We start from the raw sequence: 27,748 nt of genomic DNA on the forward strand, positions 1-27,748 counted from the left end.
CGCCAGTTTTACGCCCAGCCGGCCAAGTTGAAAATTGACCCCCCCTGAAGTCGGCAGAGCTGTTCGAGTTCGTACTCGCCAAGCCTGCCCTGGTCTTTCCAGACATCCGCACATCTGCTCCTTCCAACAGAGAGGGGTCACTCGCTATCAATTGGGAAAGGCATTTTTGGCTGACTTTGTTTGTTTTTAATTTCCCCCCCCTCACTAACCCTGGGTCACTGAGGCCGGTTGTAATTCCCCCAACTGATGCCCTAACTGGGATATTAGCACAGACTGGGGATTAGGATCGCGTTTGGTAGCGTTGCTCAGTCGCTCCTTGCTCCCCCTCCCCGCCCCGTGAATTAAAATCTCTTGCTGGGCGATGACCCTCCGATCTCGTGAGGTCTGCACTCGGGATTGCCAGTCCAACCGTTTTCCTCAACGCTGTTTGTGCCGTTTATTTACAGGAGTATTGAAAGCGACGGTTTCTTGAAGAAGAAAGCGAACCTCGTGTTTGACAAATTCCAAGGCACTAAAGTAAGGGACCGTGTCGATTTAGTCTTGCCTTTTTATACTGAATTGTAGTTAATCTAGGAGTGTTCAAGCGCTTTGTGGGCCGTAGCGAAGCCGGACATGCTGCATATAAAGTTTAAGTCCACGTTCCCGCTCATTTTCAGCTGCAGATCCCAAGGGGCTGAGGTGTTCCTATACACTCTTCTTCCTCCTCCCTAAATCCTTGGTGTTGCAATCCAGACACGTTCCTACTTAGGAACTCAAAACTGTAGGAACTCATTATCTTTCTGTCCTCCCTTTCCCCTACTGGCTCCTAAAAAGCTTGGCGTCGCCTAATTGCTGGCCTGTTCATAAGAACATAAGAATTAGGAGCAGGAGTCGGCCACACGGCCCCTCGAGCCTGCTCCGCCATTCAATAAGATCACGGCTGATCATCGACCTCAACTCCACTTTCCCGCCCGATCCCCATATCCCTTGATTCCCCACGAGTCCAAAAATCTATCGATCTCAGCCTTGAATATACTCAATGACTGAGCCTCCACAGCCCTCTGGAGAAGAGAATTCCAAAGATTCACCGCCCTCTGAGTGAAGAAATTCCTCCTCATCTCAGTCCGAAATGGCCGACCCCTTATCCTGAGACTGTGCCCCCTGGTTCTAGACTCTCCAGCCAGGGGGAAACAGCCTCTCAGCATCTACCCTGTCAATCCCCCTCAGAATCTTACACATTTCGATGAGATCACCTCTCATTCTTCTAAACTCCAGAGAGTATCGGCTCAATCTCTCATCATAGGAATCAATCTAGTGAACCTTAGTTGTACCACCTCTAAGGCATGTATGTCCTTTCTCATTGTCCCCCTATTTGGGGTAAAACCCACTCATTTCAATTTAAAAATGCCATCTTTTTTAATGCATTTCACCCTTCTCGGTCCCATGTATTTAAATAGGTTTGTGATCTGTCCCTCTCTTTCTTGATCATAAGTTTTACTCAGGAGTTTCTTTCGTGTTGACAGTCCTGCAATCACCACAACTTAATTGTCAGCTTGGCTCAGTTGGTAGATCCACCCCAATCCGGGGCGTTCATAACCTAGGCCACCACCCCGGCACAGTACAGAGGCTTGTTTTTATGTCTGGCGTCGGTGGCAAGGCCAGCTGCCCATCCCTAATTGCCCTTGCGAAGGGTGGTGGCGGCGAGCTGCCTTCTTGAACCGCTGCTGCCCGTGTGGTGAGGTTACTCCCACATGACTTTGTCGTAGCGGTTTGGCACAACTTGCTCGGCCATTTCTGAGGGCAGTTAAGAGTCGACCACACAATGCGACGAGTCACATTTCGGCCAGACCGGGTGAGAGCAGTAGATTTCCCTCCCTAAAGGGCATCAGTGAACCAGATGTGTTTTTTTTTACCACAATCCGGTAGTTTCATGGTCAGCATTACTGATGCGAGCTTTTTATTCCAGATTTTATTATTTAAGTAATTGAATTTAAACTTCCCAGCTGCCGTGGTGGGATTAGAACTCGTGTCTCCGGATCATTAGTCCAGGCCTCTGGATTACTCGTCCAGTAACATAACCGTCATGCTACCATTCCCATAGCACTGTCCCTTGGATGAATTGGTAAACTTGAGGCCCAGTACGCCTGATTCAAGTGGACTTTAAAGATTCCGTGGCACATTTAGAAGAATTGCAAGGAGTGTTCTCCTGGTCCGTACTTCCCCCCTCAACAAACCTGGCCAGGAAAAAACATTAACTGATCATTCATCCCATTGCTGTTTGCGGGACCCTCCTGTTGCAAAATAGCTGCCACATTTGCCTACGTAACATGCTCTGCACTTCATTGTACGTGCAGCAGTTTGTGTTGTCTGTGACAGACACACAGGAACAGGAGGAGGCCATTCAGCCCCTCGAGCCTGTTCCGCCATTCAATGAGATCATGGCTGATCTGTGACTAACCCCATATAACCCGCCTTTGGCCCGTATCCCTCAATTCCTTTGGTTAACAAAAAGCTACCAGTCTCAGATTTAAAATGAACAATTGATCTAGCATCAGTTGCCGTTTCCGGAAGAGAGTTCCAAACTTCTACCACCCTTTGTGTGTAGAAGTGTTTCCTAACTTCACTCCTGAAAGGTCTGGTTCTAATTTTTAGACTCTGCCCCCGAGTCCTAGAATCCCCAACCAGTGGAAATAGTTTCTCTCTCTCTGTCTCTCGCTCTCTGTCTCACGCTCTCTGTCTCTCGCTCTTTGTCTCGCTCTCTGTCTCTCGCGCTCTCTGTCTCTCGCGCTCTCTGTCTCTCGCGCTCTCTGTCTCTCGCGCTCTCTGTCTCTCGCGCTCTCTGTCTCTCGCGCTCTCTCACATATCACCCCTTAACCGCCTAAATTCAAGGGAGTATGACCCTAGTTTGTGCAATCTCTCCTCGTAACTTAACCCTTGGAGTCCGGGCATCATCACCCCCCAATGTATAAATACAATGTTTCTTTATTAACCTTGTCTTTTCAGTTTTGATATCCTGCCATACGGGCCTCGTCTCTTCACCTAAGCTTCTCCATTTTAATTTTTTTTTTTTAAACACCTTTGGCATTGCCTACCCCAACTAATGATAACGAATTTTTTAATTTGTTCAGTATGCCGAGTTATCAGCTGATCTCGGGATGCCCTCTGCTCAGAAGAACGACTTGGAGAAGAAGGTAGCAGAACTCCAGCATAAACTGGATGAAGAATTAATGGTAAGTGCTCTCCACTTGTCACTGTACATCTTTTTTTGGGGGGGGGCTTGGCAGGGGGCGCACTGTCATGTGATTTGAGTTTTCAGGAAGCGCTGATGCACAAATGCTATTTCTCCTCCATAACCCTCGGGGGAGCATGGCAGCCACCATACTGCCCTAAACTATTGTCACTCAGTCGGTACACAGGTGAAATTTCTCTGCACCGTACAGGTGCATATATTCACTTATCTGAGGAAGGATGTTCTTGCCATGGAGGGAGTGCAGCGAAGATTCACCAGGCTGATACCTGGGATGGCAGGAATGACGTATGAGGAGCGATTGGGTCGATTGGGCTTATACTCGCTGGAGTTTAGAAGAATGAGAGGGGATCTCATCGAAACCTATAAAATTCTGTCAGGCCTGGACAGGCTAGATGCAGGAAGGATGTTCCCGATGGCCGGGGAGTCCAGAACCAGGGGTCATAGTCTAAGGATAAGGGGTAAGCCATTTAGGACTGAGATGAGGAGGAATTTCTTCACCCAGAGAGTGGTGAACCTGTGGAATTCTCTACCACAGAAGGCAGTGGAGGCCAATTCATTAAATATATTCAAGAAGGAGTTGGATATATTTCTTAAGGCTAAAGGGATCAAGAGATATGGGGAGAAGGCAGGGACAGGGTACTGAATTTGGATGATCAGCCATGATCTCATTAAATGGCGGAGCAGGCTCAAGGGGCCGAATGGCCTACTCCTCCTGCTCCTATCTTCTATGTTTCTATGTTTCACTACTATTTCAGTAAAGATTAAACGAACTTTTGAAAAATACCTAACAGTACAATTATAGATTCTGCACTTCCAAGCTTGTAATGTGTTGAGAAAAAGCATTTTGAGCATTATAACACTAATGTGACGTGCAGGTGGGGGTGGGTCTGGCCCTGGGTGGATGTGGGGGCAGGGCAGGGCTGGGGCTGCCCCTGGGGCGGATGTGGGGGCAGGGCAGGGCTGGGGCTGGCCCTGGGGTGGATGTGGGGGCAGGGCAGGGCAGGGTCTGGCCCTGGGGTGGATGTGGGGGCAGGGCAGGGCTGGGGCTGGCCCTGGGGTGGATGTGGGGGCAGGGTAAGGCTGGGGCTGCCCCTGGGTGGATGTGGGGGCAGGGCAGGGCTGGGGCTGGCCCTGGGGTGGATGTGGGGGCAGGGTAAGGCTGGGGCTGCCCCTGGGTGGATGTGGGGGCAGGGCAGGGCTGGGGCTGGCCCTGGGGTGGATGTGGGGGCAGGGCAGGGCTGGGGCTGGCCCTGGGTGGATGTGGGGGCAGGGTAAGGCTGGGGCTGCCCCTGGGGTGGATGTGGGGGCAGGGTAAGGCTGGGGCTGCCCCTGGGTGGATGTGGGGGCAGGGCAGGGCTGGGGCTGGCCCTGGGGTGGATGTGGGGGCAGGGCAGGGCTGGGGCTGCCCCTGGGGTGGATGTGGGGGCAGGGCAGGGCTGGGTCTGGCCCTGGGTGGATGTGGGGGCAGGGCAGGGCTGCGGCTGCCCCTGGGGTGGATGTGGGGGCAGGGCAGGGCTGGGGCTGGCCCTGGGGTGGATGTGGGGGCAGGGCAGGGCTGGGGCTGGCCCTGGGGTGGATGTGGGGGCAGGGTAAGGCTGGGGCTGCCCCTGGGTGGATGTGGGGGCAGGGCAGGGCTGGGGCTGTCCCTGGGGTGGATGTGGGGGCAGGGCAGGGCTGCCCCTGGGGTGGATGTGGGGGCAGGGCAGGGCTGGGGCTGCCCCTGGGGTGGATGTGGGGGCAGGGTAAGGCTGGGGCTGCCCCTGGGGTGGATGTGGGGGCAGGGTAAGGCTGGGGCTGCCTTATGGTAGATGTGGGGGCAGGGCTGGGCTGGGGCTGCCTTATGGTAGATGTGGGGGCAGGGCTGGGCTGCCCCTGGGTGGATGTGGGGGCAGGGCAGGGCAGGGCTGGGGCTGCCCCTGGGGTGGATGTGGGGGCAGGGTAAGGCTGGGGCTGCCCCTTGGGTGGATGTGGGGGCAGGGCAGGGCTGGGGCTGCCTCATGGTAGATGTGGGGGCAGGGCTGGGGCTGCCCCTGGGGTGGATGTGGGGGCAGGGCAGGGCTGGGGCTGCCCCTGGGGTGGATGTGGGGGCAGGGCTGGGCTGGGGCTGCCTTATGGTAGATGTGGGGGCAGGGCTGGGCTGGGGCTGCCTCATGGTAGATGTGGGCGCAGGGCTGGGCTGGGGCTGCCTCATGGTAGATGTGGGGGCAGGGCAGGGCTGGGGCTGCCTCATGGTAGATGTGGGCGCAGGGCTGGGCTGGGGCTGCCTCATGGTAGATGTGGGGGCAGGGTAAGGCTGGGGCTGCCCCTTGGGTGGATGTGGGGGCAGGGCAGGGCTGGGGCTGCCTCATGGTAGATGTGGGGGCAGGGCAGGGCTGGGGCTGCCTCATGGTAGATGTGGGGGCAGGGCTGGGCTGCCCCTGGGTGGATGTGGGGGCAGGGTAAGGCTGGGCTGCCCCTGGGGTGGATGTGGGGGCAGGGTAAGGCTGGGGCTGCCCCTTGGGTGGATGTGGGGGCAGGGCTGGGCTGGGGCTGCCTCATGGTAGATGTGGGGGCAGGGCTGGGCTGCCCCTGGGTGGATGTGGGGGCAGGGTAAGGCTGGGCTGCCCCTGGGGTGGATGTGGGGGCAGGGTAAGGCTGGGGCTGCCTCATGGTAGATGTGGGGGCAGGGCTGGGCTGCCCCTGGGTGGATGTGGGGGCAGGGCAGGGCTGGGGCTGCCCCTGGGTGGGAAAGGGCTACCGCTGGTGGCGAGAGCACTGGGAGCAATTTAGAGCGATGAACTTCAGAGTATTACGCATGCGGCAAATTGTCTGATTCGAATGACTTTTTTCCTGTGGCGCATTGGTGCGGGTATGCCAAGAAAGCCGAGTGTCGGGCCCCGGGGAAGCTGCCAGTGTTCTGTGCCACAGAGTTGACCTCCGCCACGTGGCGGTACAGCGGCTGTGGTACCGGACCAGCACACCAGAGTTTGAGAGTTCAGATCCCGTCGTGGCAAGATTTGAATTTGATTAAACCCAGTAATTTGTGGATCACCGCTAGATATTTGTCATTATATTAAAAAAAACACCTAACTGGTTCCCTAATGTGCTGCAGAGAAGGGAACCAGCCACCTCTACCCGGTCTGACTGCCGTCCCACTCTTTGCTCGGCCACTTCAGAGGATAATGATCTGCGCCTTTGTTACCTCGAGACGTGACTATTCCAACACACTCCTGGCCGGCCTCCCACATTCCACCCTCCGTAAACTTGAGGTCATCCAAAACTCGGCTGCCCGTGTCCTAACTCGCACCGAGTCCCATTCACCCATCACCCTCCCTGTGCTCGCTGACCTACATTGGCTCCCGGTTAAGCAGCGCCTCGATTTCAAAATTCTCACCCTTGTTTTCAAATCCCTCCATGGCCTCCTCGCCCCCCCTTCCCTACCTCTGTAATCTCCTCCAGCCCCCCTCCCGCTGAGAGATCTGCGCTCCTCTAATTCTGCCCCCTTGTGCATCCCTGATTATAACCGCTCCACCATTGGTGGCCGTGCCTTCTGTTGCCTGGGCCCCGAGCTCTGGAATTCCCTGCCTAAACCTCTCCGCCTCTCTACCTCTCTCTCCTCCTTTAAGACGCTCCTTAAAACCTGCCTCTTTGACCAAACCTTTGGCTGCCTGCCCTCATTTATCCTTATGTGGTTCGGTGCCAAATGTTTTGTCCGATAACACTCCTGTAAAGTGCCTTGGTACGTTTTACTATGTTGTATAAATACTTCTTGTCGTCGTCGCTTCACTCGCCCAGCAACTGGGAGTGGGCAATAAAAGCAGCCTTGCTGGCATAGCCCACATCCCGAGAACAATTCCTTTATCAAAAGGGGCTGCACAGCAACGCAGATACGATCGGGCGCTGTCCCGTTCCGCCGTCTTTACCATTTTATTCCGGCGCGGCCGCAAACCCTGCGACATGGGAACTATGTGATCCGATCTGAGAGCAGCTCGAGGCGTGAGCAGGTCCACTCCCTGCTCTCCTGCAGCACCTAGTGGCCACCTACAGAATGGCCATGGAAGAGGCAACAGAGCAGATCAGTTGCATGTTCAGAAAGACTTGCATTCATATAGCGCCTTTCGTCACCTCGGGACGTCCCAAAGTGCTTTACAGCCAATGAAGTACTTTTTTTTTTTGAAGTGTGGTCACTGTTGGAATGTAGGAAACGCGGCAGCCAATTTGCGCACAGCAAGCTCCCACAAACTGCAACCTGATAACGACCAGATCATTTTTTTAGTGATGTTGATTGAGGGATAAATATTAGCCCCAGGACACCAGGGAGAACTCCCCCCCCCGCCCCCCGCTCTTCTTCGAAATAGTGGCCGTGGGATTTTTTACGTCGACCTGAGAGAGCAGATGGGGGCCTGAGTTTAACGTCTCATCCGAAAGAGGGCCCCTCTGACAGTGCGGCGCTCCCTCAGTACTGCCCCTCCGACAGTGCGGCGCTCCCTCAGTACTGCCCCTCCGACAGTGCGGCGCTCCCTCAGTACCGCCCCTCCGACAGTGCGGCGCTCCCTCAGTACCGCCCCTCTGACAGTGCGGCGCTCCCTCAGTACTGCCCCTCCGACAGTGCGGCGCTCCCTCAGTACCGCCCCTCCGACAGTGCGGCGCTCCCTCAGTACCGCCCCTCCGACAGTGCGGCGCTCCCTCAGTACCGCCCCTCCGACAGTGCGGTGCTCCCTCAGTACCGCCCCTCTGACAGTGCGGCGCTCCCTCAGTACCGCCCGTCCGACAGTGCGGCGCTCCCTCAGTACCGCCCCTCCGACAGTGCGGCGCTCCCTCAGTACCGCCCGTCCGACAGTGCGGCGCTCCCTCAGTACCGCCCCTCCGACAGTGCGGCGCTCCCTCAGTACCGCCCCTCCGACAGTGCGGCGCTCCCTCAGTACCGCCCCTCCGACAGTGCGGCGCTCCCTCAGTACCGCCCCTCCGACAGTGCGGCGCTCCCTCAGTACCGCCCCTCCGACAGTGCGGCGCTCCCTCAGTACCGCCCCTCCGACAGTGCGGCGCTCCCTCAGTACCGCCCCTCCGACAGTGCGGCGCTCCCTCAGTACCGCCCCTCCGACAGTGCGGCGCTCCCTCAGTACAGCCCCTCCGACAGTGCGGCGCTCCCTCAGTACCGCCCCTCCGACAGTGCGGCGCTCCCTCAGTACCGCCCCTCCGACAGTGCGGCGCTCCCTCAGTACCGCCCCTCCGACAGTGCGGCGCTCCCTCAGTACCGCCCCTCCGACAGTGCGGCGCTCCCTCAGTACCGACCCTCCGACAGTGCGGCGCTCCCTCAGTACCGCCCCTCCCACAGTGCGGCGCTCCCTCAGTACCGCCCCTCCCACAGTGCGGCGCTCCCTCAGTACCGCCCCTCCCACAGTGCGGCGCTCCCTCAGTACTGGCACTGGGAGCGCCAGCCTGGATTATGGGCTCAAGTCTCTGGAGTGGGGCTCGAACCTGCAACCACCTGACTCGCATGAGGGTGCTACCCACTGAGCCACGGCTGAATCTAAAGGATAATATATATTTTTTAAATCGGTCATGTATAATGGCCGAGAAATTCCGGTCGGGGGCTTCCTGCGGGTGCAAGCCCCCGACCTACACTTACATATCGCGCTGACATTTGAAGACTGGGCCTGCTTGGATTTCCGGTCTGTGGCCCGGTTCAGCTCCCGGCGCGCTGTGCGTGCGTGATCCAGCGGCGTACTTAGTGCGATGAGCCGGCTGGGATCACGTGAGCACTGGGCAACCAATGGGAGTTTACCGAAGTCCATTCATGAGTTAGACATAAGACCTGTCAAACTCATTGAAAACTCCGGGCACCCAAAACACTACTTAAACTTTAAATAAAAGTTTTAAAAAATCCCACTAATTAAATTAACTATTAATAACTTTAAAAAACTATTTTAAACAATTATTCAAATTTCTGCCAAAATTTTTTTTTCAAGAAATCTGGTCCAAAAATACACTTACCTTACTGTAAATTCTTTAAAAATAATAAACATGTGGAAAAAAATTTCCAACTTTAATTATTAGACCACTTACCTTTTAAAACTAAGGCCTAGAAATTCATTGTAGCCACTTTTGGGGCGGTAAAGTCGGGCGGCCGCTAAAGTTTGCGCCCGCCGCCAAATCGAGGCCACTTCTCCGATATTCATTAGCTTCGCCCTAAGAGTTTGCTCGAGCGCTAAAACTGGCGCTGCACGCCTCTCTTTAGGCGCTAAGCCGGCGGGCCGGGGCGCTAAACCGGAAGTTGGGCGCAGGGCAGGTGCGGCGAGCTGCTGATTGACGGCAGACACTCTGGCTCCGCTGAGCTCTTAAAGGGGGAGGGTGGATTTGTTTTTTTGAAAGGCCGACACTGGTGTATTTGTGGTTTTGGGGAGGGTTTCTCTCCATCAGTTTGTTATGTGTCGTCGTCGTCGTCGTCGCCTCCTCCTCCTCCTCCTCCACCTCCACCTCCTCCTCCTCACACCACCTCCCACCTCCATTCCACTTCACAGTCGTTAGGGCCGCCCGGCGCACAATGGGCCGGCGCGAGTGAAGTTCCGGTTCGGGGCGCACAAAGGGCGTTGCACGGCGAAATGACATCATGATCTGCGCGCGCAGCAGGGCGCGCGCTAAGACTTTGCGCCGGCGCTAAATGTGTACTGAAGTTGGGGCGAGGCGCAGATCGCGCTGCGCCCGGGCGCTAAGCGCCTAGCACTCGAGATTTACTCCTCCTAAGGCGCTAACGGCTGGCGCGCCCAACTGAATTTCTAGGCCAAAGTCCTTACGTCTGCTTTTTACATTCGTAAAAAGTGGAGGCCTTCACGCACGAACAAACCTGTCAAAAAAACGAAGTTCAACGCGTCCGCGCTGCCTGAAACGTCGCTAGGGAACCGCCTCTTAACCCCTTGGTTCAGAGGAGAGGAAATGCCGGTTTTCCGCGCATGCTCTGTGCATGCTGAAATCTGGCACTTCCACCGGGCCCACGCATGAGTACCCCGTCCGTACTCACGCGTTGGGACCCGAATTACTGGGCCAATGACTTCAAAGCAAACAGATAGATATTTTACCCACTCTGTGGAATCCTCACTGCCCCTGCGTCCCTCCCCACCCGCCCCCCCCCCACCAACAACATAAATAGGCCTTTCAATTTTGAGGCAACAGGGCGAAATGGCTTCAAGTGGCAATATTGCAGATTATGGCCACTTTCTATTGACGGTGTGCAGTCCTCAGCCGAGGTGCTCACTGCACTGTAGCGTGAAAGAACAAAATGGTCTCCACACGCCTATATATCGGCATGCAGGACCCAACTTTTTTTTTGTGGATCTCGAGCGTAGCTGTTGGGGTTACCAGCCTTCCAACAGGATCAGTGCGTAACAAAAACTAAAGGGAAGGGTGAGCAGAGGATCACGGGGCTCCCTCCGCTTCAGCACTGCTCTGCTGGAGTTCAGCCTACAAATATGCCATCAGTTCTAAGTATTTAGTTCTGCAATTTTTTTTTTTTTTGCTAATCATAGAATAGTACAGTACAGAAGCAGGCCGTTCAGCCCATCAACTCTGTGCCCGCTCTTAACATAAGAAATAGGTGCAGGAGTCGGCCATTTTGCCCTTCGAACCTACTCCGCTATTCAACAAGATCATGGCTGATCATCTACCTCAACTCCACCTTCCCGCACTATCCCCTTCGTTCCCAAAAATCTATCGACCTCTGTCTTGAATATACTCAACGACTGAGCCTCCGCGGCCCTCTGGGGTAGAGAATTCCAATGATTCACCACCCTCTGAGTGAAGAAATTTCTCCTCATCTCAGTCCTCAATGGCCGAGCCCTTATTCTGTGACTGTGACCCCGTGTTCTAGACTCCCCAGCCAGGGGGAAACATTTTCCCAGCATTAACCCTATCAAGCCCCTTTTAAGAATTTTATATGTTTCAATTAGATCACCCCTCATTCTTCTAAACTCTAAGGAATATAGGGCCTAGTCTGCTCAATCTCTCCTGGTAGGGCAATCCCCTCATCCCAGGAACCAGTCGAGTGAACCTTCGCTGCACTCCCTTTTAAGGCAAGTATGACTTTCCTTAGGTTAGGAGACCAGAACTGTACACAGTAACTCAAGGTGTGGCCTCACCAATGCCCTGTATAATTGTAGTAAGACTTCTTTACTCTTATATTCTAATCCCTTTGTAACAAAAGCTAACATACCATTTGCTTTCCTAATTGCTTGCTGTACCTGCATGTTAACTTTCTGTGATTCATGTACAAGGACACGCCGACCCCTCTGAGTGCAAACATTTCCCAGCCTCTCACCATTTAAAGAAATATTCTGCTTCTTTGTTTTTCCTACCAAAGTGGATAACTTTACACTTCCCCACATTGTATTCCGTTTGCCATGTTCGTGCCCACTCGGTCAACTTGTCACCGATCTCTTTGCGTCCTCTCACAGCTTACTTTCCCACCTAACTTTGTATCATCAGCAAGCTTGGATACGTTACACTCAGTCCCTTCATCTAAGTCATTAATACAGATTGTAAATAGCTGAGGCCCAAGCACTGATCCTTGCGGTACTCCGCTAGTTACAGCCTGCCAACCTGAAAAAGTCCCGTTTATTCCTACTCTCTGTTTTCTGTCCATTAACCAATCCTCAATCCATGCTAGTATATTACCCCCAATACCATGAGTCCTAATTTTGTGTAATAACCTCTTGGCTGGCATCTTGGGCTGCACAACATACTACAGGAATTAAACTACCTGCTGTGCAGGATATCTACCCCGAGAGGTGCCGGGGGAAGGCCCTGAGAATCATTAAAGACGCCAGCCACCCCAGCCACAACCTCTTCGCCCTGCTCCCGTCCGGTAAGAGATACCGAAGCATACGGTCTCGTACCAACAGGTTTCGAAACAGCTTCTACCCCCAGGCCATAAGACTCATGAACAAATAATGTATTATTATTTATTACTGTTTTATTTATTATTACTGTATTTCTATTAGTATTTTATCATTGTCATGCCATATTTATTCCAATGTTGGGAGGACTCGTAAAAATCAACATTTCATTGTGCAGTACACACGTCTGCTGCATATATGACAAATAAAAATTGAATTGAATTGAATCTTATCCAATGCTTTTTGCAAATCCAAATACACTACATCCACTGGTTCACCCTTCTCCACCCTACTAGTTACATCTTCAAAAGACTCTTAACAGATTTGTCAGACATGATTTCCCATTCATAAAACCACGTTGACTCTACCTAATCATATTATTTTCTAAGTGCCCTGTTACCTAATCATAGATTCTAGCATTTTTCCTACTACTGATGTCAGACGAACTCGCCTATAGTTCCCCGTTTTTTCTCTTTCTCCTTTCTTAAATAACGGGGTTATGTTCGCTACCTTCCAATCCGCGGGGACTGGTCTAGAATCTAGGGAATCCTGGTAGATTAATACCAAGGCATCCATTTCGAAGAGCGATCCCGTTAGTCCCACACTCCACCGCTCTTTCCCCATATGCCTGCAATTTTTTCTCCAAGTCTTTATCCAATTCCCTTTTGAAAGCTGCTATTGAATCTGCCTCCACCGCCCTATCAGGCAGCGCATTCCAAATCCTAACCACTCGCTGTGTAAAAAAGTTTTCCCTCGTGTCGCCTCTGGTTCTTTTGCCAATCACCTTAAATCTGTGTCCTCTGGTTACCGGCCCTTCAGCCACTGGAAACAGTTTCTCTTTATTTACTCTGTCTAAACCCTTCATGATTTTGAACGCCTCTATTAAATCTCCTCTTAGCCTTCTCTGCTCCAAGGAGAACAACTCCAGTCTCTCCACGTCACTGTATTCCCTCATCCCTGGAACCATTCTAGTAAATCTCCTCCGCACCCTCGCCAAAGCCTTCACGTCTTTCCTAAAGTGCGGTGCCCAGAATTGGACACCGTACTCCAGCTGGGGCCCGAACCAGTGTTTTTTATATAGGTTCAGTAAAACTTTGAGCCTAAATTCTATCCTATTAATCTTTTCGCTTTCTTCACCGGGCCCCCCCGCCCCCCCATTTCTCTACAGAATCGTCAGAAGCTGACAGTAAGGAAAGATCAAAGCAGCATTGAAATACAGGACCTGCAGATCCAGCTGGAGGAGAACGTGGAGGAGAGGAACCAGCTGCACTCGCTGTACCAGAAGAACAAAGTGGATCTCCAGAGTAACATGCAAGAGTAAGGTCACGCTGCTTAATTCGTGAGGGCGTGTATGTTCGAATCCCTCTTTTCTTCCCTTCCCTTTGCGGGGGGGGGGGTGGTGGTGGTGAGGGAGCGCCGCACTGTCGGAGGGGCGGTACTGAGGGAGCGCCGCACTGTCGGAGGGGCGGTACTGAGGGAGCGCCGCACTGTCGGAGGGGCAGTACTGAGGGAGCGCCGCACTGTCGGAGGGGCAGTACTGAGGGAGCGCCGCACTGTCGGAGGGGCGGTACTGAGGGAGCGCTGCACTGTCGGAGGGGCGGTACTGAGGGAGTGCCGCACTGTCGGAGGGGCAGTACTGAGGGAGCGCCGCACTGCCGGAGGGGCGGTACTGAGGGAGCGCTGCACTGTCGGAGGGGCAGTACTGAGGGAGCGCCGCACTGTCGGAGGGGCAGTACTGAGGGAGCGCCGCACTGTCGGAGGGGCGGTACTGAGGGAGCGCTGCACTGTCGGAGGGGCGGTACTGAGGGAGTGCCGCACTGTCGGAGGGGCAGTACTGAGGGAGCGCCGCACTGCCGGAGGGGCGGTACTGAGGGAGCGCTGCACTGTCGGAGGGGCAGTACTGAGGGAGCGCCGCACTGTTGGAGGGGCGGTACTGAGGGAGCGCCGCACTGTCGGAGGGGCGGTACTGAGGGAGCGCCGCACTGTCGGAGGGGCCGTCTTTCAGATGAGACGTTAAACCGAGGGCCACCGTCTGCTCTCTCTGGTGGCCGTAAAAGATCCCACGGCCACTATTGGAAGAAGAGCAGGGGGGAGTTCTCCCCGGCATCCTGACCCATTATTTATCCCTCAACCAACATCACTCAAACAGATTATCTGGCCATTATTGCTGTTTATGTGCGCAAATTGGCTGCCGTGTTTCCTACATTACAACAGGACTACACTTCAAGAGTACTTCATTGGCTGTAAAGCACTTTGGGACATCCTGAGGTTGTGAAAGGCGCTACAGAAATGCAAGTCTGTCTTTCTTTCTCTCTCCCCTAGCCTGATGAAAGTGACGATGGAGAAGGAAACCGTGGAGGCAGAAATGAGAGACCTGCAGGATGAGATGTCGGCGATGCAGAAAGAGCTGAGAAGTATCAGAAGATCCGCAGGAGACCGTGGGGACGAAGAAACGTTCGCAGTACGTGGCTTTTCCATTGGGTGCGCTCACTCGGCTAAAATGTCCCATCTTAACGCGCATAAAATGACAGTCAGCGGCTTCTGCCTCTCATAGATTTCTCACCCAGGTAGTGCTGACACCAACCGACGAGGGCTTCAGCAAGAGTTACAAATGCACCACGGGGAGTAACGGGAAGGAAAGGAATCTTATAATCATGTAAATAACCGAGAAAGAGAGGGAAAATTTTGGTGAGGGAGCATAGGTAACTAATGTACAGTAAACTCTTATCGTGTCTGGCCCCTACGGGACCGGGATGGTGCCGGTTGATTAAATATTCCAGATAACGGAGAGGTATACTTACCGAGGCAATTTATATATCGGCAATGGCCCAAGGTACGAGAGCCCCGTCACACGGCCGCAAGTGCTGGAGCCCCGATCACACGGCCACAGGTACAGGAGCCCCGATCACACAGCCAGAAGTGTTGGAGCCCCGATCACACAGGTACAGGTACAGGAGCCCCGATCACACAGGTACAGGAGCCCCGATCACACAGGTACAGGAGCCCCGATCACACAGGTACAGGAGCCCCGATCACACAGGTACAGGAGCCCCGATCACACAGGTACAGGAGCCCCGATCACACAGGTACAGGAGCCCCGATCACACCGGTACAGGAGCCCCGATCACACAGGTACAGGTACAGGAGCCCCGATCACACAGGTGCAGGAGCCCCGATCACACAGGTACAGGAGTCCCGATCACACAGGTACAGGAGCCCCGATCACACAGGTACAGGAGCCCCGATCACACAGGTACCGGAGCCCCGATCACACAGGTACAGGAGCCCCGATCACACAGGTACAGGAGTCCCGATCACACAGGTACAGGAGTCCCGATCACACAGGTACAGGAGCCCCGATCACACAGGTACAGGAGCCCCGATCACACAGGTACCGGAGCCCCGATCACACAGGTACAGGAGCCCCGATCACACAGGTACAGGAGCCCCGATCACACAGGTACAGGAGCCCCGATCACACAGGTACAGGAGCCCCGATCACACAGGTACAGGAGCCCCGATCACACAGGTACAGGAGCCCCGATCACACAGGTACAGGAGCCCCGATCACACAGGTACAGGAGCCCCGATCACACAGGTACAGGAGCCCCGATCACACAGGTACAGGAGTCCCGATCACACAGGTACAGGAGCCCCGATCACACAGGTACAGGAGCCCCGATCACACAGGTACAGGAGCCCCGATCACACAGGTACAGGTACAGGAGCCCCGATCACACAGGTACAGGTACAGGAGCCCCGATCACACAGGTACAGGAGCCCCGATCTCACAGGTACAGGTACAGGAGCCCCGATCACACAGGTACAGGAGCCCCGATCTCACAGGTACAGGAGCCCCGATCTCACAGGTACAGGAGTCCCGATCATACAGGTACAGGAGCCCCGATCACACAGGTACAGGAGCCCCGATCTCACAGGTACAGGAGCCCCGATCACACAGGTACAGGAGCCCCGATCACACAGGTACAGGAGCCCCGATCACACAGGTACAGGAGCCCCGATCACACAGGTACAGGAGCCCCGATCACACAGGTACAGGAGTCCCGATCACACAGGTACAGGAGCCCCGATCACACAGGTACAGGAGCCCCGATCACACAGGTACAGGAGCCCCGATCTCACAGGTACAGGTACAGGAGCCCCGATCACACAGGTACAGGAGCCCCGATCACACAGGTACAGGAGTCCCTATCACACAGGTACAGGAGCCCCGATCACACAGGTACAGGTACAGGAGCCCCGATCACACAGGTACAGGAGCCCCGATCTCACAGGTACAGGTACAGGAGCCCCGATCACACAGGTACAGGAGCCCCGATCTCACAGGTACAGGAGCCCCGATCTCACAGGTACAGGAGCCCCGATCACACAGGTACAGGAGCCCCGATCACACAGGTACAGGAGCCCCGATCACACAGGTACAGGTACAGGAGCCCCGATCACACAGGTACAGGAGCCCCGATCTCACAGGTACAGGTACAGGAGCCCCGATCACACAGGTACAGGAGCCCCGATCTCACAGGTACAGGAGCCCCGATCTCACAGGTACAGGAGTCCCGATCATACAGGTACAGGAGCCCCGATCACACAGGTACAGGAGCCCCGATCTCACAGGTACAGGAGCCCCGATCACACAGGTACAGGAGCCCCGATCACACAGGTACAGGAGTCCCTATCACACAGGTACAGGAGCCCCGATCACACAGGTACAGGTACAGGAGCCCCGATCACACAGGTACAGGAGCCCCGATCTCACAGGTACAGGTACAGGAGCCCCGATCACACAGGTACAGGAGCCCCGATCTCACAGGTACAGGAGCCCCGATCTCACAGGTACAGGAGCCCCGATCACACAGGTACAGGAGCCCCGATCACACAGGTACAGGAGCCCCGATCGCACAGGTACAGGAGCCCCGATCGCACAGGTACAGGAGCCCCGATCGCACAGGTACAGGAGCCCCGATCGCACAGGTACAGGAGCCCCGATCGCACAGGTACAGGAGCCCCGATCGCACAGGTACAGGAGCCCCGATTACACAGGTACAGGAGCCCCGATCACACAGGTACAGGTGCAGGAGCCCCGATCACACAGGTACAGGAGCCCCGATCACACAGGTACAGGAGCCCCGATCACACAGGTACAGGAGTCCCGATCACACAGGTACAGGTACAGGAGCCCCGATCACACAGGTACAGGAGCCCCGATCACACAGGTACAGGTACAGGAGCCCCGATCACACAGGTACAGGAGCCCCGATCACACAGGTACAGGAGCCCCGATCACACAGGTACAGGAGCCCCGATCACACAGGTACAGGAGCCCCGATCACACAGGTACAGGAGCCCCGATCGCACAGGTACAGGAGCCCCGATCGCACAGGTACAGGAGCCCCGATCGCACAGGTACAGGAGCCCCGATCGCACAGGTACAGGAGCCCCGATCGCACAGGTACAGGAGCCACGATCGCACAGGTACAGGAGCCACGATCACACAGGTACAGGTACAGGAGCCCCGATCACACAGGTACAGGGGACCTGGTTACACGGCAAAAGGTGCGAGAACCCCGGTGACACAGCCACAACTATACAGTATACGGAAGCCTCAAAACCTACTCCTGAATTTTGCCGGTTATTAGAGAATTCCGTGTAATTAGGTGCCGTTTAAACGAGAGTTTCCTGTACTTGCATCTTTAGTAAATACTACAAGTTGACCACAGGAAGCAGAGCAAGAGGAAAAAACCCCATAAATAACTGGGAATCGGAGGTAGGTTTTGGGGCAGGAAGAACAAACACAAGTACCTGCGTCTTGAGCAAGCTTTGTAAAGTGGTCGCAGAATCGCGCAACGTGTAATATTTTTACCTGGGATGTCTGGTTTTAGGTAAGATTGCGGTGAGGCTATGGCGGAGCAATTGTGTTTGAGCCTCTGCGGGACAGCCAGAAACAATATTGGACATTAAGGGAATCGCGGGATTATGAGGATGGGGCGGGGAAAGTGGAGTTGAGGTCAAAGATCAGCCGTGATCTTATCGAATACTGGACGGGGGTGCTGTATAGCCTACTCCTGCTGCTATTTCTTATTAGGATCCAAGCTCCAGGTCCCTGCTTACCCCTGAGGGATGTTGCAGAAGATCTATCAGTATCTATTTAAAAAAAAAATTAACTTTCTATTGCCGGCATATAATGAGGGGTAGATTGGGGAGAAACTGTTTCCGCTGGCAGGAGGGTCGGTAACCAGAGGACACAGATTTTTAAGATAATTGGCACAAAAGCTGGGCGTGGGGACGTTTGCGGGGAGACATGTGAATTTTTTTTACACAGCTGGTTGAGCTGCATGAGAGGAAGCAGATTCGACAGTAACTTTCAAAAGGGGAACATAACATAAGAAACAGGAGCAGGAGTAGGCCAGTCGGCCCCTCGAGCCTGCTCCGCCATTCAATAAGATCATGGCTGATCTGATCCTAACCGCCAATCCACTATCACAGAACCATCACCTGAACCTAACAAAATTAGACACACGAAATAGGAGCAGGATCAGGCTACACGGCCCCTGGGCCCGCTCCGCTACCCACAGGGCCATGACCGATCCGAACCTAGACTCATGTCCAAATTCCTGCCCGCTCCCCGTAACCCTTCATTCCCTTTACTTCTAGGAAACTGTCTATTTCTGTTTTAAATTTATGTAATGATGTAGCTTCTACAGCTTTTTGGGGCAGCATATTCCATGGACCTACCACCCTCTGAGTGAAGTAGTTCCTCCTCATCTCAGTTTTGAAAGAGCAGCCCCTTATTCTAAGATTGGGATAAATACTTGGGGGGAAAAAATTTTGCAGGGCTACGAAGAACGAGCGGGGGGGAGAGGGGTGGGAGAGTGGGACCAATTGGAGAGCTCTTTCGAAGAGCCGGCACAGGCACGGCGGGCCGAGTGGGCTCCTTCTGTGCCGTACGACTCGCGCTCTCTCTCACGATAGGTTTCCCCTTTCTGACAGGAGCTGGCGAGGACGAAAGAGGAACTGGACATGATTGCCACCGCAAAGCAGACCGTGGAGGACATCCTGAGGCAGAGGGAACGGGAACTGACGGCCCTGAAGGGGGTTCTGAAGGAAGAGGTGTGCAACCACGATAAGGCAATGGAAGATCTTACAGCCCAGCACCAGAAGGATGTGGAGCAGTTGAGGAAGAATGTTGACGATGTGTCTCAGGTCAGTGGGAAATGTTTCCTATTTTAATGCCTGTCCTTTTTTTTTTCTTTCATGTCTCACTGCCGTGTGTTTATAAAAGCTGGACTGTACTTCATTTTTGGGGATTTTTTTTTGTTGGTGCATCTTGAGTATTGTGTGCAGTTTTGGTCGCCTTATCTGGGGAAGGATGTTCTTGCCATGGAAAGAGTGCAGCGAAGATTCACCAGACTGATACCTGGGATGGCAGGAATGACGTATGAGGAGAGATTGGGTCGATTGGGCTTATACTCGCTGGAGTTTAGAAGAATGAGAGGGGATCTCATTGAAACTTATAAAATTCTGGCAGGACTGGACAGACTAGATGCAGGAAGGATGTTCCCGATGGCGGGGGAGTCCAGAACCAGGGGTCACAGTCTAAGGATAAGGGGTAAGCCATTTAGGACTGAGATGAGGAGGAATTTCTTCACCCAGAGAGTGGTGAACCTGTGGAATTCTCTACCACACAAGGCAGTAGAGGCCAATTCATTAAATATATTCAAGAAGGAGTTAGATATATTTCTTAAGGCTAAAGGGATCAAGGGATATGGGGAGAAGACAGGGTACTGAATTTGGATGATCAGCCATGATCGCATTGAATGGCGGAGCAGGCTCGAGGGGCCGAATGGCCGACTCCTGCTCCTATTGTCTATGTTTCAACCACCTTTCCCCTTCCAGTGTTTCTCCTCTCCCTGAAATTCTGCTAGCTGTATCCTGACTTGTACCAAGTCTCATTCACCCATCACCCCCGCTTGTGCTCGCTGACCTACTTTGGCTTCCGGTGCAGCAACGCCTCTTTTTAAAAAAAAAAAATTCTCATCCTCCTGTTCAAATCCCTCCATGGCCTCAGCCACCCTCCCTATCTCTCTCTGCAACCTCCTCCGGCCCCCACGACCCTCCGAGATCTCTGCGCTCCTCCAATTCTGGCCTCTTGCACATCCCCGATTTCCTTCACCCCCCCCCCCCTCCATTGGCAGCCATCCATTCAACCGCCTGGGCCCTAAGCTCTGGAATTCCCTTCTTAAACCTCTCCGCCTCTCCTCCTTTAAGACGTTCCTTAAAACCGACCTCTTTGACCAAGCTTTTGGTCACCTGTCTTAATATCTACTGAGGGAGCGCGGCACTGTCGGAGGGGCAGTACTGAGGGAGCGCAGCACTGTCGGAGGGGCAGTACTGAGGGAGCGCCGCACTGTCGGTGGGGCAGTATGAGGGAGCGCCGCACTGTCGGAGGGGCAGTACTGAGGGAGCGCCGCACTGTCGGAGGAGCGGTACTGAGGGAGCGCCGCACTGTCGGAGGGGCGGTACTGAGGGAGCGCCGCACTGTCGGAGGGGTGGTACTGAGGGAGCGTCGCACTGTCGGAGGGGCTGCACTGAAGGAGCGCCGCACTGTCGGAGGGGCAGTACTGAGGGAGCGCCGCACTGTCGGAGGGGCAGCACTGAGGGAGCGCCGCACTGTCGGACGGGCAGTACTGAGGGAGCGCCGCACTGTCGGAGGGGCAGCACTGAGGGAGCGCCGCACTGTCGGAGGGGCAGTACTGAGGGAGCGCCGCACTGTCGGAGGGGCGGTACTGAGGGAGCGCCGCACTGTCGGAGGGGCGGTACTGAGGGAGCGCCGCACTGTCGGAGGGGCAGCACTGAGGGAGCGCCGCACTGTCGGAGGGGCAGTACTGTGGGAGCGCCGCACTGTCGGAGGGGCGGTACTGAGGGAGCGCCGCACTGTCGGAGGTGCCGTCTTTCAGATGAGACGTTAAACCGAGGCCCCGTATGCCCTCTCAGGTGGACATAAAAGATCCCACGGCCACTATTGGAAGAAGAGCAGGGGGGAGTTCTCCCCGGTGTCCTGGGGCCAATATTTATCCCTCAATCAACATCACTAAAAAAAACAGATTATCTGATCATCATCACATTGCTGTTTGTGAAAATTGGCTGCCGCGTTTCCTACATTATGACAGTGATTAAAGTACTTCATTGGCTGTAAAGAGCTTTGGGACGGCTGGTGGTCATGACCGGCGCTGGCGAAATGCAAGAACCTTTTCTTAGTCCAAGGGCAGATTTGTAAACTCATTTCAAACATCAGTATGAGGCAGGTTTGTAGGCACATGGTGCGCCTGCCGTCAACCCCATCCTCCTGATGACAAAAGCCCTGTTGTAGGATTTATATTGTATCCTAACCGGGTGATGCATTACTGTGGTGGAATAAGATGAGGCGAAGGGGGAAAGATAAATATTCTCTTTTTTTCTATTCTTTGTAAATCAAGACTCAACAGAATGTGGAAGCTGAGAGACAGAAGATCAACTCAACAATGCGGAACCTGCAGAGGCAGCTGGAGGAGAGTACTGAAGAGAGCAGCCACTGGAAAGAGATGTTTCAGAAGAACCGGGAGGAGCTACGCAACACAAAGCAAGAGTAGGTTCCGTTTCATTCATCGGTGCGTTCCGTCGCGGGAAAGATTTCAAACTTGCTTTGGTTCCAAGTCATTCTTTTCAAATCTGCTGTTTCCGCCAATTCTTTCCACCCCCCGCCCGCCCCCCTTTCTCCCCTCTTGAAGGTGCTACTCTCATGCGTCAGAAGATTGTGGCTTCAAGTCTCCCCCGCCAGCCCCCTGGGGATTTGAGCAAACTGTCTGGGCTGCCGCTCTGGTGGAGTGCTGAGGGGTGGGGGGGGTGTGCAGTATTGTCAGACTTGCCATACTTTGGATATGGTGTTTAAACCCAGGTGCAGCCCCGTCCTGCGGTTCGGGCGGGTGCTGAGATGCGGGGGTGGGGGGGGGGTGGTGGAAAAGATGGCGCGGAGGCTCTTGTGGAGGGATGACAGTCTGGTGTACCCTGTGAGCTGTGCAGGCGCATGGCCGCACAGCAGTCCGTGAAGCAGCTGCTTCTTCTTGGGCAGCCCTCGGAACCGAGGATGACTTGCTCCCACGCTAAAAATGAGTTCTCAGGTGACTGATGAGTCCAATGCGGGACCTGCAGTCTCTGTCACAGGTGGGGCAGACAGTGGTTGAAGGGGCGGGTGGCTGGGGGTGCTTGGGTTGACGTGCGCTATTTGTGCTTGGCTTCCACTTGCTCCCGGCCAAGAGACTCGATCAGCTCCGATGAACGGGCCACGTCGTCCGTGACGTAAGAAAACTACTAGGCACTTGGTCTAAGCGTTAAACAAAGCTTTAATCAACTGTTTTACAACATGGAGGTCTAGTTGTGTCCTTCACTAGTTCCTGTTAAGAATGTCCTGAGCAAGCTGGGCCCATGCCCGAGTATTTATGCTCTCCCTGGACAGCGCCACCCGCAGGCCGCTCAGTTGATTCATGTCAGTCTCTCAAGCTGTCCTGCCGAAGACGCTGCGCGTGCAACGGCGAGGTACCGTGCGTTTAAACAAACAGGCCGCGCACCCACGGTAATAATTTAGCGGGAGCGTTAGATTGAGAGCCAAAGGAATCGTGTGATGGTTTTTAAAAAAAAATTCCCTCATCCCCAGACTGCTGCAGATAAAGATGGAGAAGGAGGAGTACGACGAGGAGCTGCGGGATTTGCGAGATCGTTACTCGGTGATGCAGGACGAGGTGGACCACGTGAAGCGGAGCTCGGTGGATAGTGCAGAGACCGAGGCACTTAAAAAAGTACGTCGGTTTTTGGACTGGGGGGTCACCTTCTGTGGAAGCACATGTGCTGCAAGTTCTTCAGGTGTGAGTGTTTGTGTGTGCGCGCTTTATGACGCTCTGAAGTCTCCCAAGCGTGTAGCTGATGGTAGGCCTGAGTGACTTTCCTGGTTAACTCTGTATTCATATTTCTCTCTCATTCTGGCCTCTTGCGCATCCCCCGATTTCCATCGCTCCACCATTGGCGGCCGCGCCTTCAGCCGCCCGGGCCCCCGAGCTCTGGAATTCCCTCCCTAAACCTCTCCGCCTCTTTCACCTCCTTAAAACCGACCTCTTTTTGACCAAGCTTTTGGTCGCCTGTCCTAACATCTCCTTATGTGGCTCGATGTCAAATTTTGTCTGGCAACGCTCCCAAAATGAGCTGCACGCTTGGGAGACTTCAGACCGTTCTAAAGGGCCTCGGAATGTTTTACTGCGTTAAAGACGCTGTATAAATGCGAGTTGTTGCTGTTGAGAAGCAATGAGTCTGCGCCTGGAGCTTCTGCTGGCTAGAACTCCCAGAAACTACGCGCTATGACACTGCAGAACTACAGCCAGCTGCAGGCACACTGGCCTCCCACTGTTGGTTTAGAAACATAGAAAAATGGGGAGCAGGAGTCGGCCATTTGCATTTATCCCGCGCCTTTACTGTAGTAAAACGTCCCAGGGCGCTTCACGGGAGCGATTATCAGACAAAATTTGACACCGATCCACATAAGGAGAGATTAGGACAGGTGAGCAAAAGCTTGGTCAGTGAGGGAGGTTTTGAGAAGTGTCTTAGAAACATAGACATAGAAATAGGAGCAGGAGTCGGCCCTTCGAGCCTGCTCTGCCATTCAATATGATCATGGCTGATCCTCTATCTCAATACCATATTCCCGCTCTCTCCCCATACCCCTTGATGCCTTTTGTGTCGAGAAATCTATCTATCTCCTTCTTAAATATATTCAGTGACTTGGCCTCCACAGCCTTCTGTGGTAGAGATTTCCACAGGTTCACCACCCTCTGAGTGAAGAAATTTCTCCTCATCTCAGTCCTAAATGTCCTACCCCGTATCCTGAGACTGTGACCCCTCGTTCTAGACCCCCCAGCCAGGGGAAACATCCTCCCTGCATCCAGTCTGTCTAGCCCTGTCAGAATTTTATATGTTTCAATGAGATCCCCTCTCATTCTTCTAAACTCCAGTGAATACAGGCCTAGTCGACCCAATCTCTCCTCATACGACAGTCCTGCCATCCCAGGAATCAGTCTGGTGAACCTTCGCTGCACTCCCTCTATGGCAAGTGTATCCTTTCTTAGGTAAGGAGACCAAAACTGCACCCAGTGCTCCAGGTGTGTTTCACTCCCGAATCGGAACAGCAGGACCTGGAAGCACGACAAGGGCATCGCAGGCTCCCGAAAGTAGGGCTGTCTACCAATCTGCCGTAGAGTTGAGGCCGTCTGTTCCAGGACGGTAATCACGGGGAGCCCGGCAGCCACAGAGCACGCCCCAAACGCACGATATAAAAAGCGAAAAACGGAGCGCGACTTCCCCGAAATGGGCATTAAAAAAAAAACCCAGTATACAGGAAACTTTGTGCTATCCGGCACCGACGGGACCGAGCTGTTGCCGTCCCATCAAAACTGCCGGACAAACCAGCGCTAATGTTAAAACATACGGAGCTTTTGAGCTCCGTATCTGGCAACAAACCCTGTTGCTTACAGCTTCTAAACAGTCGGCCGTACCTTGCAAGCGTCTCTGTAGCTAAGCAACAGCTTCAGCGAGACCTTGCAGAGCTTGACTGGTGGGAAAAAAAAGCAACGAGAAGAAAAAAAAAACCCTAATGAAACGGCTCCTGATTTTTGCCGGTGGCTCGAGCATTCCGGACAGTTAACCTCCGGATAAACCAAAGTTTCCTGTACGTTTAAACTCCGAGGAGCTTGGTCGCCCAGGGAATGCTAGGCACCGATCTGTATCCTGCCCTTGATTACGTAGAATTACATGGAATTTACAGCACAGAAACAGGCCATTCGGCCCAGCAGGTCTGTGCCGGTGTTTATGCCCCACACGAGCCTCCCTATCAGCATAACCTTCGATTCCTTTCTTCCCTCGTGCTCATCTAACTCTCCCTTAAATGCATCTACGCTCTTCGCCCCAACCACTCCCTGTGGCAGTGAGTTCCACATTCTCACCACTCTCTGGGTAAAGACGTTTCTCCTGAATTCCCCATTGGATTTATTGGTGACCACCTTATATTTATGCCCCCTAGTTTTAAGCTGTCCCGCAATTTGTTAACGGCAACTTGTTCTTGACTAATTCAGTAGAAGCCTTTGAAGAAGTGGAGTGCAAATGCGCAAATCGCTAAAGGTTGCGACACAGGTTAACAAGGCCATAAAAAAAACGGCAAGCCAAGCACTGGGGTTTATTTCTAGAGGGATAGAATTGAAAAGTCGGGAAGTTATGCTAAACTTGTATCAAACCTTGGTTAGACCACACTCGGAGTACTGCGTACAGTTCTGGTCACCATATTATAAAACGGATATAGAGGCACTGGAGAGGGTGCAGAGAAGATTTACAAGGATGACACCAGAAATGCGAGGGTATACATAGCAGGAAAGGATGAACAGGCTGGGTCTCTTTTCTTTTGAAAAAAGAAGGCTGAGGGAGTGACCTAATAGAGGTCTTTAAAATGATGAAAGGTTTTGATAGAGTGGATACAGAGAGAATGTTTCCACTTGTGGGGAAGAGCATAACTAGAGACCATCAATATAAGATAGTCACCAAGAAATCCAATAGGGAATTCAGGAGAAACTTCTTTACCCAGAGAGTGGTGAGAATGTGGAACTCGCTACCACAGGGAGTGGTTGAGGCAAATAGTATAGATGCATTTAAGGGGAGGCTCAACAAGCGTATGAGGGAGAAGGGAATAGAGGGTTACACTGATAGAGTTAGATGAGGAGGCTCGAGTGGAGCATAAACACCGGCATGGACTGGTTGGGCCGAGCGGCCTGTTTCTCTGCCGCATATCCTATGTAAGTGTCCCGATTTGGATAGGTGAAACAAAGGCAGTAGATGTAGATATACCAGGGCACTGATGCCTGACCGCGCCTAATGCTAAAAATGACCATGTCCTCTCTGTCTTAGGAGCTGGTTAAAGCCAAGAAGGAGCGACAAGAGCTGGCCACTGCCAGCGAGCACCAGGAGGCCCTTGTTAAGCGAAAGGAGCAGGAGTTGAGTGCGCTGAGAGGGACGCTAAGCGAGGAGGCGGCTGGCCGCAACAAAGCGCTGGGTAAGCTGAAGCAGAGCCACCAGAAGGAAATTGAATTGCTCCGGAGGAGCTGTGACCTTGTGTCACAGGTGAGTTTAACCTGCTGCCATTGTATTTTTATCTCTCCAGTATGTAACCTTACGAGTAGCAGTGAAATCTCTCCCAAGGTTATTTTCTAACCAGTCGGGCAATGCTTAGTTGGTAGTATTCTGAGTCAGAAGGTTGTGGGGTCGGGCGCCACTCCAGGACACATCGGCTCATAATGCCCGCTATCTCCCCCCCACAGTGCAGAGGATGCAGTTCTTCAATGGAGACGTTAAACTAAAGGCCCAGCCCGCTTATTCTGGCGGATGCTCAAGATCCCGTGTCTGCATTCAGAGAAGAGCGGAGAGATCTTCATGCCCTTGCTCGGACATTCGTCCCTCTGAAAGTCCCACCAAAAACTGATTGTTCAGCGCATCGCAGTTTGTGGGATCTTGCTGCGTTGCAAAATGGCTGCCGCGTTTGCCTCGGTCATCGTATAACTGCACTTTAAAGTAATTCGGCCCCTTCTACCCTGCGAGCTCCTCCGATTCTGGCCTCTCGCCGAGCGGCAGTGCGAAAACGGGCGGTATCGCAAGGGCCACCCTATCGCTCCAATCGCCTCCAGCCCCACAGTCCTTAAAGATCTCTGCGCTCCTCCAATTCTGGCCTCTTGCCCCGTCTCCGATTTCCATCGCTCCACCATTGGCGGCCGTGCCTTCTGCTACCTGAGCCCTAAGCTCTGGGATTCCCTCCCTAAACCTCTCCCTCTTTCTCTCTCCCTCTTTCTCTCCCTCTTTCTCTTTCCCTCTCCCTCTTTCTCTCTCCCTCTCTCTCTCTCTCTCTCCTCCTCTAAGAGGCGCTCCCTCCAGCTCTGCCCGTTTGGTGGCTTTCAGTAGTAAGTATACTTGAGATCAGAGACCAGGAGCAGGAATCTCGCCTGTTCCCCTGCGCTGTGGCACAGCCGCCCGGTAGTGTATGGAGACCCGCGGTTTGAGCGGGAGCCTTCTGTCTTTAACCAGTTATTTAATGCAAGTGTTCACAATCAAGGCACTTGGCAAAATCGAAAATAATAACACTTTAAAAAAAAAACCCACCCTCCTCCCTCCGTTCCGCAGGATAAACTAAACCTGGAAAACGAAAAGGGAGCGACGGAGCAGGCGAGGAAGGCAGCAGATTCCTCTCTCAAACAGCTGAGGCAGGATAACGAGGACCTGAAGAGGAGGGTTTCACAGATGGACTTCCAGATGGGAGAGTACCGGGACTTGATCGAGGAACTGCAGAGCTCCGAGTCACGGCTGAAAGACAAGATGGCCAGGGTCGAGGTAATTCCACAGACGCCGTAAGCCGGGTTAGACGTGGCCACTGCCCAAAAGGCCATTCACTTTTTTTAAAAAGGCTATCTGGTCAATTTTCCCCCCCTTTTTAAGTTTACTAGACTAATACCTGGAATGGGCGGGTTGTCATATGAGGAAAGGTTGGACAGGGCTAGGTTTGTATCCGCTGGAGTTTAGA

The 27,748-nt window shown here is 53.7% G+C and overlaps 1 protein-coding gene across 3 annotated transcripts in view; it reads left to right on the top strand.

The window, feature by feature from the left end:
- Positions 1-27,748, top strand: part of cgna (cingulin a) — a 141,354-nt gene that overhangs the window by 48,880 nt on the left and 64,726 nt on the right. For all 3 annotated transcript variants that reach the window (XM_085978658.1, XM_085978659.1, XM_085978656.1), the window contains exons 4-12: positions 447-516; positions 3,108-3,209; positions 13,265-13,413; positions 14,419-14,557; positions 19,105-19,317; positions 21,591-21,739; positions 22,805-22,946; positions 26,089-26,301; positions 27,352-27,558. In XM_085978658.1, coding sequence (XP_085834784.1) covers positions 447-516; positions 3,108-3,209; positions 13,265-13,413; positions 14,419-14,557; positions 19,105-19,317; positions 21,591-21,739; positions 22,805-22,946; positions 26,089-26,301; positions 27,352-27,558 — 1,384 coding nt within the window. The remainder of the gene's footprint in view (positions 1-446; positions 517-3,107; positions 3,210-13,264; positions 13,414-14,418; positions 14,558-19,104; positions 19,318-21,590; positions 21,740-22,804; positions 22,947-26,088; positions 26,302-27,351; positions 27,559-27,748) is intronic.

This window comes from Somniosus microcephalus, unplaced genomic scaffold, assembly GCF_052327205.1.
Source record: "Somniosus microcephalus isolate GS21.2 unplaced genomic scaffold, FLI_Smic_1.0 unresolved_chr7, whole genome shotgun sequence".
In the NCBI taxonomy this organism is placed as follows: domain Eukaryota; kingdom Metazoa; phylum Chordata; class Chondrichthyes; order Squaliformes; family Somniosidae; genus Somniosus; species Somniosus microcephalus.